The sequence below is a fragment of the Akebia trifoliata genome, unplaced genomic scaffold (assembly GCF_017979445.1).
Source record: "Akebia trifoliata isolate Shusen 1 unplaced genomic scaffold, ASM1797944v1 Contig01187, whole genome shotgun sequence".
In the NCBI taxonomy this organism is placed as follows: domain Eukaryota; kingdom Viridiplantae; phylum Streptophyta; class Magnoliopsida; order Ranunculales; family Lardizabalaceae; genus Akebia; species Akebia trifoliata.
This window is the reverse complement of record NW_028237576.1, coordinates 1-12,921: the sequence shown is the minus strand read 5'-3', so window position 1 is coordinate 12,921 and position 12,921 is coordinate 1. Positions and strand designations below refer to the sequence as shown.

General features: G+C 35.8%; 1 protein-coding gene across 16 annotated transcripts; it reads left to right on the top strand.

The window, feature by feature from the left end:
- The first annotated feature begins 382 nt into the window (after window positions 1-382).
- Window positions 383-12,347, top strand: LOC147380630 (uncharacterized). Of its 16 annotated transcripts, none has more exons than XR_015175211.1 (11): window positions 383-1,040; window positions 1,181-1,292; window positions 2,994-3,146; window positions 6,640-6,689; window positions 7,096-7,215; window positions 7,324-7,398; window positions 7,530-7,610; window positions 9,107-9,247; window positions 9,480-9,660; window positions 9,964-10,098; window positions 10,389-12,347. XR_015175211.1 is itself a non-coding variant. In XM_086431426.1 (11 exons), the coding sequence occupies exons 7-11, from the start codon at window positions 7,348-7,350 to the stop codon at window positions 10,472-10,474; spliced, it is 540 nt and encodes a 179-aa protein (XP_086287552.1). In that variant the 5' UTR covers window positions 383-1,040; window positions 1,181-1,292; window positions 2,994-3,146; window positions 6,640-6,689; window positions 6,934-7,014; window positions 7,096-7,215; window positions 7,324-7,347; the 3' UTR covers window positions 10,475-12,347. The 16 variants fall into 16 exon arrangements, 13 of the variants coding, with proteins under 13 accessions (XP_086287552.1, XP_086287550.1, XP_086287551.1 ...); XM_086431426.1 differs by lacking the exon at window positions 9,964-10,098 and adding an exon at window positions 6,934-7,014; XM_086431424.1 differs by lacking the exon at window positions 9,964-10,098.
- Window positions 12,348-12,921: the final 574 nt, after the last annotated feature.

The window sequence follows — 12,921 nt, the reverse complement described above, 5'->3', positions numbered from 1 at the left end:
GCTACGGTAAAAAAATTAATTAGCGACGGTCACTTCCGTCACTATATGTCTCATTTATATCTATAGTGACAGTAATGCAATCAATTAGCGGCAGTTGTTTACCGTCACTATACGTCTCATTTAGATCTATAGCGATGGTAATACAATCCATTAGCGGCGGTTTTCGACCGTCGCTATAGGTGTCGTTTATATCTATAATGACGGTAATACAATTAATTAGCGGCGGTTTTTGACCGCCACTATAGGGCTTCATATGACTTTTAGCCACACCACCAATAGTGGCGTTACACTTGGCCATCACTATTGATAATAGCGACGGTTTTTTCGTATTTGCGACGGTTTTTGACCCCGGCTAAAAATCTAATATTTTGTAGTGCTTGCTCCCTTATGTATCTTCTTCCACACGTCTCTCCTCCCCAGCAACACTAATCCTTCTCCAACTTCATCACTTCAGCTTGTTACCTCCTCCTACTCGAACTCTATTTCCTCTTCCTTATTTATTTATTCTATGTGAGCACACAAGATCGTCACACAAACACCATGAGGGTCTCATAGCTAAGATCTTACACGGTTGACACTACGTGAAAATCATGAAAATTAGAGAAAAAAATTGTTGGGCTTGGCCTGACGAATTTTAGAAACACAGATTTGACGGATACGGGCCCACGAAATTTAGACAAAATTTGCGCAATTTTTTTCCCTCTCTCACTCTGGTTTTTCTGCATTTTCCCTCTCTCTCTCTCTCTCTCGCTCTGATTTCTCTCTGCGTTTTCCCCCTCTCTACTTCGTGAGAAGCTCTCCCGATTTTGAGAAATTTCCTGCATTTTTTTCCCTCTCTCACTCTTTCTCTGGTTCATGAGAATCTCTACTGATTGTAAGAATCTCTCTCTCTCTCTCTCTTTGTCTTCCTCGATCACATCTCTCTCTATATCTGATCTCTCTCTCTCTCTCTGTATCTGATCTCTCAACACTGAAAATGATGGAGTGAAGATAAGATCTAGGATTAATTGGAGCCTTGAAGTGATCTCTCGATTTCTTAGGTTGGTGGATTCATAATGTTGTTCAGTTTATTGAAGATGAGATCTAGGGTTTATGATTCTCCGAACTCTTCGATCTCTGAATTGGTTTTAATCATTATTTACTTGGATATGATTTTCATTTTTTCTATGAATCTAAACAGCAAAGATCAAGGTTCATGATCTCAAAGCTAAGTTGAAGCCAAATCTATTGATCCAGTCCAACGTCCCTCACAATCCCACCTCTCTCCAGCTCTCTCATCTGTCTTGATCAAGGTTCATTTTTTTTTTCGTTTTTATGATGGGGATTCGTAGATCTGATTTTAAAAGTAGGTTTTTAAATATTGATTTGGTGTTTTAATTGCAGCATTGTGATTTTTTTATTGAATGATTGTGTTTTGGATTCCATCTTGAATGTGTAGTAGTAGTTTGGGGGAAAAATTCTAGTTATATTTGGTTCAAATCATGTAATTTTCTGGAAAAATATTTAGAATTAGATTATGTAAATAGATATTCAGAATTCAGGATCTTGTTTTTTTCTTGTATTGTTTTTGAGAAGCTGATTTCAGACTCTAGAATTAGAATCTCATTTTCTCAACTTGATTTTGTAGTTGTGACACATAAAAGTATAATAAACACATTTTCACAAATGCAAGAAACAAGATGCTGTATTATTTTGTAATTTTAGCTAAATGTAATTCTAATTATGAGATGATTGCTTTTATAATCCAAATCAAAAGTGACATCAGATTTTAAAATCAATTATTGGTGAAGTTGGAAATCTGAACCAAATGCCCACAAGTAATATCAAAGTTACATGCTAATTTAAGTTAGAAGTGACTCTTCTATGGCATTGAAAATCCTCAGGAGTGAGTGTGCTGGATGGAGCTACAATCATTAAGGAATGGGAATTCTGCTCAAAGCATGATTTCCCTCAAAGTCTCTCTCCATAGATTCTTTAAAAAGTTGGGGGGTTTATTCGTCGTCAAAGCCTTATATCAAAGATGTGGAATTTTCGTTAGTACCAAATCTTCAATAAAGTATATTGAGATGGATTTTTTTTACTATCTCAATCCACATTCTTTTATAATAGTGTTGTTCGTTTAGAATTTTCAATCTGCATGTTCCTTCTAATTACGATTGTGATGTAATCGGGGCATGTGTTGCATGAGATACGATTCTTTGATTTTGCAAGTTTTCTTTTTTAACTCACCTAATGATGGTGGTAATGGGATTACTAAAATATTTTATACGATTTTAAAATAATTCCTAGCATACCAATTTAAACCCAATTATGTGTTTCTATAAATTATTTGATGCATGGAGATGTTTCTGATTTCAATTTCCCATAATTATGTTTCTTTTAGACATTTAAATAGGATGATAACATTTGAACTTGCAAAGAAAAGCACCTTCTATCACTTTCTAGTTGAAGGGCATTGGGAGAACTATGTAGCCATCAGTTTTCTTGAAGCCCTCAACGCATTGTTCAACATTGCCATAAGCTCCAAGTTACTTTTCGTACTTGGTTAGTAGAATTCCATATTGAGTGCATAAGGATCTTATGGGTTACCATCTTTATTAACCTGTGACATGTAAGAGGGGCTACTATTTCTTTCCCATATTTTTTCTACTCCCTGTCCCTCATATTTCTTCTCGACTCCCTTATTTCCCATTTTCTTCTTGTTTTTTATGCTTTAAGTAAGCAAATGTGCATATGAACAAAATCCATTGTCATCTTTTCTTCTGTAGCAATAGGAAGCAATTTATAAACCTTACGTGTGCATGAGTGACGATATCACAGAATTGATAATGTTTTTTTTATTAAGAATTAGATAATTTATGGCTATATGTTTTATTACTTCTTTTCTTTTTTTAAATTCAATTGTGTTTGTTTGTCTTGACAAATATATCGGTTTTACTCTATGCCTACTCTCAGAGGAACTAACCAATGTGAAATTATTTCTTATACTCAAGGTGGAGTTTGCCACTTCATCCGTAGATTTCTTGCATGGGATTGGCCAGACAGCAAGATTAGGTTAATCTGGACTTTTCACGAGCTTATTCACAGAATCCAATATAGATCTTGTTGCTGCAGTGCGTTAAGCAAGGAAAATTGGTCAACCTGTGGTAATTCTCGAAACTTCTTGTACAATTTTTTTTTTTTGTATATCTGAACTGAAGTTTCTGAACGAGTACCTAAAAACAAACCATTGTGCATATAGAGATGATGGGTCATGTGCCCAACCCCACCTGTAAGGGGTCCAAATAGGTTCAAACAAAACCTAGACTTGGTTTTTATGAGTTTGAGATATGCGTAAGGTCCTTTGTTCATTTATAACATTTATGTTGAATCTGTCAAAAGCAATGCACATATGAATCTGTCGGAACCTATGCCTTTGGAAATGAAGGTGTAGACATGAGAATGTTCATCTTTGAACCTCAATGCTACGTGGTTTGGAGTCGCCACCATTCTTTTTTGGAAATGGGTGTGAATGGGCACCCGAATCGATTATTTTGAAAATCATTTTTATGGTATTGTAGTGACTCTCAATCATGGAAAATGTATGGTCTACCTAAGATCTAGGTAAGGGGATTCGGTTAGAGAATGGGGAAGGTGTTAAGCACCCCACTCTCTCCACCTAAGGTGGTTATTTTTTGAATTTGACCATTTTTGAAAAGGATGTAACAATAAAAATGCATGAGATGCATAGAGTGGTGTGTGCATAAGGTGAGTATGTACTTCTTTGAAAGAAAATTTGATGCTAGTGTTGACATAAGAAATATCCTATGAGAGAAGATATTCTATGGAGTCAACATACTTTGCATGAGTTGGGATGTTGGTTTAGGATTTTAGAGAAATTTCATAAAAGGAGTTTTCTTAGATCTATAACCTTAATGCATGCATGCTTAGCTAGAAACTTAATGTTTTAACTCCATCAAGAGAGTTACACAATTCTTCATCATAGCTAATCATGTGTGGTGTGTGCATGTGGTGTACATCATGATGCATGAGATAAAAATGGGTAAAAAATGGCTTCAACCTCCATCCTTTCGATCAAACCGCTTCAAGCATTCCATGCCCAAGGTTGAGGTTCAATCTACTAGGGATAAAGAAGGGTTTTTCATTACATCCTAAAGGCTTTTAAAAAGAAAAAGAGAGGGATAGAATAAGAAAATGCAAGTTAAAAAATAAGTAAACAACTATTATCCCTCCTTGTCCCCTTGGAAGTCTTGAATGAACTTGAGCTTGAGTGGTGAACTTTGAGAGTTGAAGGATGTAGTTGAGGGTTGAGAGAGTTGAAGGTTGAGAGATGAGTAGAGTTGAAAGTTGAGAGATAAGAGATGAGTAGAGATTTTGGTAGAGTTTTAGGTTGAGAGATGGGGGCTTGAGAGCATGGGTTGTTCATAGAAAATGAGGGTATTTATAGAGTTTTTGGAGAACTTTTAGGGATAAAGTGGTCCAACCCTAAAAATAAAGAAAATGGACATGAGGTTTATGTTTTTTCTTTTTGGATTTTTCATTTATATGAGGGTAAAGATGACATTTGTGAAGAAACCCTAAAAACATTCTTTGATCTTTGGTTTTTTGGTAAATAGAGGTGAGAGAACAAAAGTACTTTTGGGAGGGTGAATAAGGGAGTGACATGTGTAAAGGTGGAGTGGTAGGTAAAAAGTAGACCTTGGTTCATTTGTAAATAACAAACAAAGTAAGGGTAGAAGTATATTTTTGAAATGGACCAATGGGAGAACAAAAATACTTTTGGGAGGATGAGTAGGAGAATGACATGTGTAAAGGTGAAATGGTAGGTGAAAAGTAGACCTTGGTTCATTTGTAAATAACTCATAAAGCAAGGGTGAAAGTAAATTTTTGAAATGGACTAATGGGAGAGCTCCATGTATGTACTTGGAGATTCCCACCTTTTGAGGGTATGATTGAAAGTTCTCTCAACTTTATAGATTATTACCAAAGACCAAAGTATCTTTTTGATTTGACCACACCTTTTGAGAAGGGCATTCTTGAATTTTCACAAAAGAGGAGTTGACCCTCTAGTTAGATGATGCATTGGGTATTGGGGGCTTATGAGAGGTCAGCATGTGTCATCTTTTGAGGGGGTGTGAAATAATGGGCTTGGAATGGACTTGGTATTGGGCTTAGGTTATGGACTTGGGTTATAGACTATGGCCTTTAAGGGTGGGCTAAAAGAATGGACTTGAATTTGGGTTAGAAGGTAGGCTTTGTCTTGGGCTTAGGTTGGATTAGGAAATGCACCTTGATTATGGTATGGGTGATGGAGCGGTGAATGGAGAACGGTTATGAATCCGGATTGGATCATAGAGGTGGTATGGAATTAGACTGGGTTGAGGATAAGGTTGAACATGCAAAAATATATGACATGATGCATGTATGCATGAAAAATGATGCCAAGTGGCAATGCGGGTCCGTCGAGAAGCTTGAGTTCTAAATCGGAATCAATTCGAGGAAATTTGGATTTTCCTAACAGATTCGTGCAAATTGGGGTGTCTACAGAAGGAATTCCGCTTCTAGTAAGTTGAATGAGTTGACGGTGCATAATTTTTCTATAATCCTTCTCCTCCTATCCTTCTCACCACCATTTTGGGGTTGGTGAGACTGAACCTACTCCATTTGAAACAATGGATCAGGGAGGATAGAAGGATTCGGCAGACATTTTATGCTGACAAGGGAATTCCTAAGTTATTGTTTAAAAGAAAGGAAAAGGAAATTTAAGAAATGTGTAGAATAAACATACTTTTTAACAGCTCATAGAAACCAAGAAATCATTAGAAATTGTTACCCATTAGAGATCATTAGAAATCACTAGATCTTGGAAGTGATCAAGTGCCATTCATTCACATGGTTTCAGGGGTCGAAATGAAAAAAAGAAAAAGAAAAAGATGTGATGTACTAGCCTCTGAACTTGGAATTTTGTATTAAGTTTTTCTAATAATGGTTGAAGAAGTGGTCGTTGTCTTATTTTTAAGATTTGTAATGCAAAATTTGTGCAAAAGTACAATTCTTATAAATGCATCTTGATCTATATAGATAGGGTAGGTATGATATATGATGTCAATTGATTGGCTGCCTCTCGGATAGGTCATAGTTAAAAAATTCATACCAAATGATTAATCATAATAGTACCATTGTTCTTGTTATTTTGGATGGTCATGACTCATGACCATCAAATGAATGTGATTGATTGGTTGGTAGGATCATATACGACCAATGAAATTGCTTGTTCTATGAAAAATCGTAAGTCTTGCCTGTCGATTATATAATCTTTGGCGAAATATTATATATTGTATGTGTCTGCTAAATGTTACGTGCACAAATGTTCTTGCTTGTTACCTTTTAAGAGGTGATAATAAGCAGTAAATAAGTCCCAATTGAGGTTGATCAATCACATCAGCTATCCTATCCCATGTCCACTCTTTTTACCTACAACAAACTCTGACAGTGCCCGTAAACATGTTAATCCCCCAATTTGGTCTTTATGGTTGAGTCAGACATTTGGTCTTTAGGTAAAGCATTGGATAATTTATCTGTTCTCGATTGATTTTTAATTCTTTTGCTGGGTACTTAACATATGCTTTGTTTCTTCAGGGTGCTGTATATATGAAATGATTGCCTACAAGTCTGCTTTAAAAGCCTTTGTAAGCTGCTTTGTCATTTTACACTTACATTTACATAAAGTCTGTAGATTTCTGTGTAATCTCTGTGATTTTCTTACTTCATTGGAAAAACTTTGTTGGTAAAGGAGTCCACAAACACATTCACCAGCTTTTATGTCAAATTCATGTTGTTTATTCTATTCTATATTTCCTGTAATCCCAAACAAGCATGTGCATACAGAATTGCAAGTAATGAGCTAACAACCTCATGGTACTTATTCTGTAGTAAATAATAGGAAGTAGCATTCTTCCTATATGTCGAGGCGACAACTACTAGTTTCATGCTGCCGGTAGAGAACATATTGATGTACTACAAGACCTGTTTTTATTTACTGTGTGCATGGATTTGATGAATACTCTTCTTATCAAGAACAACTTGTTTGTTTAGGTGTGAATGTTGGGTTCAAGTTGGCCTTTCCTGGTTGAAGTACAAAATGCACGCCATGTTCTGTCTAAGGAGTCTATCAAAGAAATGGAAAAGTAGATAAACAACTCAAAAGTCAAATTAGTAAGTTCAGTGGCTTGTTATGTAAAAAACCACCCATTCATTTACTTTTCTGAAGGTTGTGTTGAATTTTCCATCTGAATTGGAGAGAGGAATTTCTTATACAATCAGGTTAGGGTAAGAAACCTGAAGGAGATGGGTAGTCAAGGGTGGACCTTGATGCATGAAGGAGAGGCAGAGAAACAGGTTATCTTTTTTTCTTAATGGTCAATATGCCATCATTATGTTACTATTTACCATATTATCTTTTTAGCTTTGTTCTAGAAAATTAGGCCTTGGATGGGCTTAGTGTTATATTCCCGGTGTATTTCATGCAGAAGCAATATTCTGCATTAGTATGGATTTCTCGCCCACTTGAGGATGAGGACCTACAGATTATATATTTGCTTAAAGACATGGTAAGGTGTTATGCAAGGCTTCTCATTATGCTATATAAAAAATTCAATTGTCCATCTTGTGTTCTTGTTATTCCATTTTCTTTTTTGTATGTAGATTATTGATTTGTTCGTGTGCTTGTACGGTCAGTGTTTAATAGAACTACTTGTGTCAAGATCTTTTTGTGATAAGTAATACTTATGTCAAGATTGGTGGTTCAAACTGATTAATATTTTAGGTTTATAAAGGCTAGGCTGAGGTGACTAATTCTTAGATTGTTGGATATGTTTTTCTGAATGTCCAATACAATGTGATAGATCAGATGGTGATGACCAGCCGATCAGGTTGCTTTTTTAGCTTATTAGGTGATACTAGGTAGTGGGTTGATATGCCATATGTACATCATTGGTAGAGAATACTTGTCTTTGTCTTTTTCTATGCTTCGCCTTCTATGACAGATTTTTGAAGTTTTTGTCCTGTTTTTCATGTCTGGTATGAAGCATTTGTCTACTGGTATTGTTTGTTATCCTATCTTTTTTCTCTGTCATCACTTTTCAGACCTTGGTGGTGAGTTTTCTAATTTAATTAATTAGATGGAGTACCTAGATATAATTGCTTCTAGTATAAAAAATGTCAACACCATTGGATTGGAATTGGATTTTTTTTTTGTTTTGTTCTACAATGGTTAAAATACATTACACGTGATATAATCATCCCATCTATTTAATAAATCTTCTTCATCTCTATAATTCAATCGTATTTTCTCATATCAAAGGTAGGATACCCATTTGGAGGAGACACCATATCAGTAACATGTGTATATATTGACTTGCATATTTAACATAGTAGGGAGGTTTGGTTTTTATTAATTATTGGAAGCTAATATAAGGCCACAAGAGTACCAAGGGGGGGGGGGGGGACGTAAGAAAATTTGGGATAGTTTATTTTGCGTTTTACTAGACTAGGGGTCTTGGGTATAAGTTGGCTCCCTCAATTGATCCTTTTGGGATCCATTTTGTATGAAACTCAACCATTTCAGGTTTATTTGGATGATACAAGGGTGCTGTATTTTTACTTGTGCATTGTTCTTGCGTTCTTGTCAAATGATCGGGCCTACTCTAGATTGCCTATAGCCACTCACTATATTCATGGAGAGTTCTTATTAATCTGTAATGATTCATGTCTTTTTTTTATGGTTTAGTTCCATTTGATGCATACATTGCTCAGTTGCCATATTGTTTCATTGTTCCCTTTACGTATATAAAAAGAAGTAGATGTTTCTTATGAAGTGTAAACAATTATTTATTTTCCTCGATTACAGATTTGGCTTGTGTGCATTTGAAGTTTTGAATTCTGTTGTGCATTTATTTTAATTGTTATGGAATTTTTTTTTTCTTTGAGGTTTGTTGGTTATTAGAGGTCTTCATCATCACTAGAAAGTCTTTCTAAATGTTAAAACCCATAGTTTCCTATTGCTCATTTTATTATCACATTTTGTGTTTGTATTAAATGATGCCAGATGATGACCGACTCAGAGGTAAGGGCTGCATTCATACAAGTTTTATTCTCAACAATGTACCATCTCAAATCTGCAATTCTTCCTTACTCACTCGATCTAATCAAACTTTCCGTAAAAGTTGTTCAAAAAGGAGTAGAAAAGGTATTGGAATCCATTTCTTTTTACGTTTTCTTTGACTTACAATCTACAACAGAACTTAAGTTTCTTTGTTATTTATATATTGGACCTACCTTGGATATGTGAATGGCAACACACATACTCACAGTTCAAAAAATATTGCCTACCCAAGATGAGTTATACTCATCACAACATCGAGATCTCCTATTTCTCAGGTGTTTTACCATCGGTAAACTATTTTTTCATGCAAGAAAAGATGGCAGCTGTGAAACTAATGGCATCTCTCATAGCAAGTGAAGATGTGGTCGTGGAGAGTATATCGGTTGAGCTGCTGGAAACAAGATCAGTACTGTCGAGTATTTCCTCAATGAGTCACTCGTTAGAATTACGACAAGTATGTGAGAAGTTGTTGATGTGTATAACATCCCCCTTAGATGGTATCCTTCCTAGCTTTCCTTAATGACATAAGAGTTGTAAACCTAGTGTACAGTCAAATTTTGCCTTATCAATTATATAATATATATATCTCTGTATGGAATTTCAATATATAATATGAATTTTGAGTTGTTTAGTTTAATTTGGAGTTTGTTTTATGATTATTCTTTTGTTTTTTATTTTTCTGATTTTTTTATTATTATTTCGTTTATTGTGATTGGTGAAGTAGAGGACCGTGCTATTGTTTGTTAAACCTCCAAATTCGACGATCAAACTCTTATGGACTTTTTTTATTTTTTTTGAAGCTCATTCTCCAATAATTTGATAGTCGAGGGCCGTCAAAAAAAAATTCTACAAGAAAATATTTGACGGGATGGTCCATCAAATTTCTCAAAATTTGATGGGCTAAGACAGTCAAATATGGGCCTTTTTCACATAGTGTGAGTAACCTTCTTTGGATCATGATTTTACTCTCTTTCTCTTCTTTTTATTTTTTCAGAAAAGAAAAAATAAAAAAATAAGTGATGTTGCCACCAATTCGCTATAGCTCCATACTTTTCCTTGATTTCATTTTTTTTATTTTGCTGTAATTAGGATGTTTGGAAATCTTTCCTCTCTAATTTTTTTTTCAGAACTTATGTATCCCACAACTTGAATTTCCCCCCCTTTCTTTTACCATTGTTACAGGGCCCATTCATCTCTTTCATGATCTTTACTTATTTTTTTGCAGGGGCAGGATCTGCTGATCTTTGCAAGGAGCTTAGAGGTTGCCTCAACTTCAACCATATCCCTTGGATAAGGTTTCAAAGGCACTAATTTGGTTCTGATTTTGATTTCCTTCTAAGTTGTTTCACGTAAAGATCACTGCTTCAAATCTAGTTTGTGGTGCTTATGGTGTCGACAACTCTATTGTCATGGTGACAACTAAACTCTAGTGTGTTACCCTCGTTCAAACTAATTGTATCGGAGTTTGTTGCAACTATTTCAGAGCCATTGTCTTCAATGCTGACATTAGAAACAAAAGTAGCAGAATATCCAAGTGACTCCAGATCATGCCAAACAAAGTATCTGGGGATTTCCTGATTTGTTTATTCCTGCTTATGGATTCTTCCTGCATTACATTAGAGATTGAGCCACCAGGGTTAACTATTGATGTACTTGTAGACCTTCGAATTGAGACCCTTTTCTGTGGAACATAGCTTTGAAGTGGCTTGTCTCTAGATCTCTTTCTTAAAGATTTAATAACACCCAAAGCTTTTTTTTTTCTAAAATGATCAAGAGATGACGTAGTTTCCACTGACTCCTCAGATAGTGTCTCCATATCATTCAGATCAACAAATTCCTTCGAAGCGGTAGGAACTTCAATGGGATCGTGAGAATAGTTTTTTTCAGTAGAGGTACACAAGTTTTTTGACGTAGGAGAGGGTATTGCAACTGAACTTTGCATCTGAACTTTCTTCCCTGATTTGTTGCCCATGGACTTTAAAATTCTTAGCATTTGAGACAGCACCACCATCATCACCCAATTTTTTTTTTAACTTGATCATCTTGGTATATTGTTTGTTTTTTTTTTACATGATGCCTTGTAATAGGAAGCATATATCAAAATATTAGGAAGCCATGCTTGTCTGCTAATTTTTATAATGATTGTATTTGTTAATCATACATGGGGTGAACATTGTTGATTTGTCAGAAGAGTTGCGTGATGAGAGATGTACACGTAGAAGAGTCATGCGACGATATATTTGTACAGCTAGTTAGCCAATCTCTAAAGCAACTATTCATCAGTAGTGCTTAGAGTGGACAACGTCAACTGGCTAGAAAAATCACGGGACGCAAGATTGGCACATGCAGAAGAACCATGCGACGAACAATTTGTCCAGTCAGTTGGCCAATCTCTAAAGCAAATGTTCATAAGTAATGCTTAGGAGTGGACAACGTCAACTGTCTGACAAATATCAACTGGCTAAAAGAACCACATAATGCAAGATTTGTACAAGCAGAAGAACCATGCGACGAACAATTTGTCCAGTCAGTTGGCCAATCTCTAAAGCAACTGCTCATCAGTAATGCTTAGGAGTGGATAACGTCAACTATCTGACAAACGTCAACTGTTTAGAAGAACTACATGATGCAAGATTTGCACACGTAGAAGAACCATGCGACGAACAATTTGTCCAGTCAGTTGGCCAATCTTTAAAGTAACTATTCATTAATAGCGCTTAGGAGTAGACAATGTCAACTGGCTAGAAAAATCACATGATGTAAGATTTGTACATGCAGAAGAATCATGTGACGAACAATTTGTCCAGTTAGTTGACCAATCTCTAAAGCAACTGTTCATCAGTAATGCTTAGGAGTGGACAACGTCAATTGTCTAACAAACATCAACTGGCTAGAAGAACTACATGATGCAAGATTTGTACACGTAAAAGAATCATCCGACGAACAATTTATCCAGTCAGTTGGCCAATCTCTAAAGCAACTATTCATCAGTAGTGCTTAGGAGTAAACAACATCAACTGGCTAGAAGAATCACATGATGCAAGATTTGTACACGTAGAAGAACCATGCGACGAACAATTTGTCCAGTCAGTTGGCCAATCTCTAAAGTAACTGTTCATCAGTAATGCTTAGGAGTAGACAACGTCAACTGGCTAAAAGAACTATGCGACGAAATATTTATACATGCCAGTCTCTAGCGTCAGATTATTATTGAGCATGATGTTTTTTTTTTAGATTGATGTAGTTGAACCTGAAGTAATTTTACAAGCTGCCTACGTACCCAACATGGGATCAAACCATAACGTAGTTCAGATGGATAATGCTCAGATTTTTAATCTAGCGAGTTTTTTTCATTTTTTTTTTTTTTTTGCATTGTTCACAGTTTTAACTCATACGGGTCAGGAGTATCATGTAGTTTAAACTCGTATGATAATGAGTATTGTCAAACAGTTTAGGCTTGTGTCGAGGAGCATTATCAAATAATTTAGGCTCGTGCTAAGAAGCATTATCAAATATTTTAGGTTCGTGCCGAGGAACATTGTCAAACGGTTTAGGCTCGTGTTGAGGAGCCTTGTTAAACGGTTTAGGCTCGTATTGAGGAGCCTTGTCAAACAATTTAGGCTCATGCCGAGGAGCCTTGTCAAACGGTTTAGGCTCATGTTGAGGAGCATTGTCAAACAGTTTAGGCTAGTGCTAAGGAGCGTTGTCAAATAGTTTAGGCTTGTGCCAAGGAGCATTGTTAAACAGTTTAGGCTCTT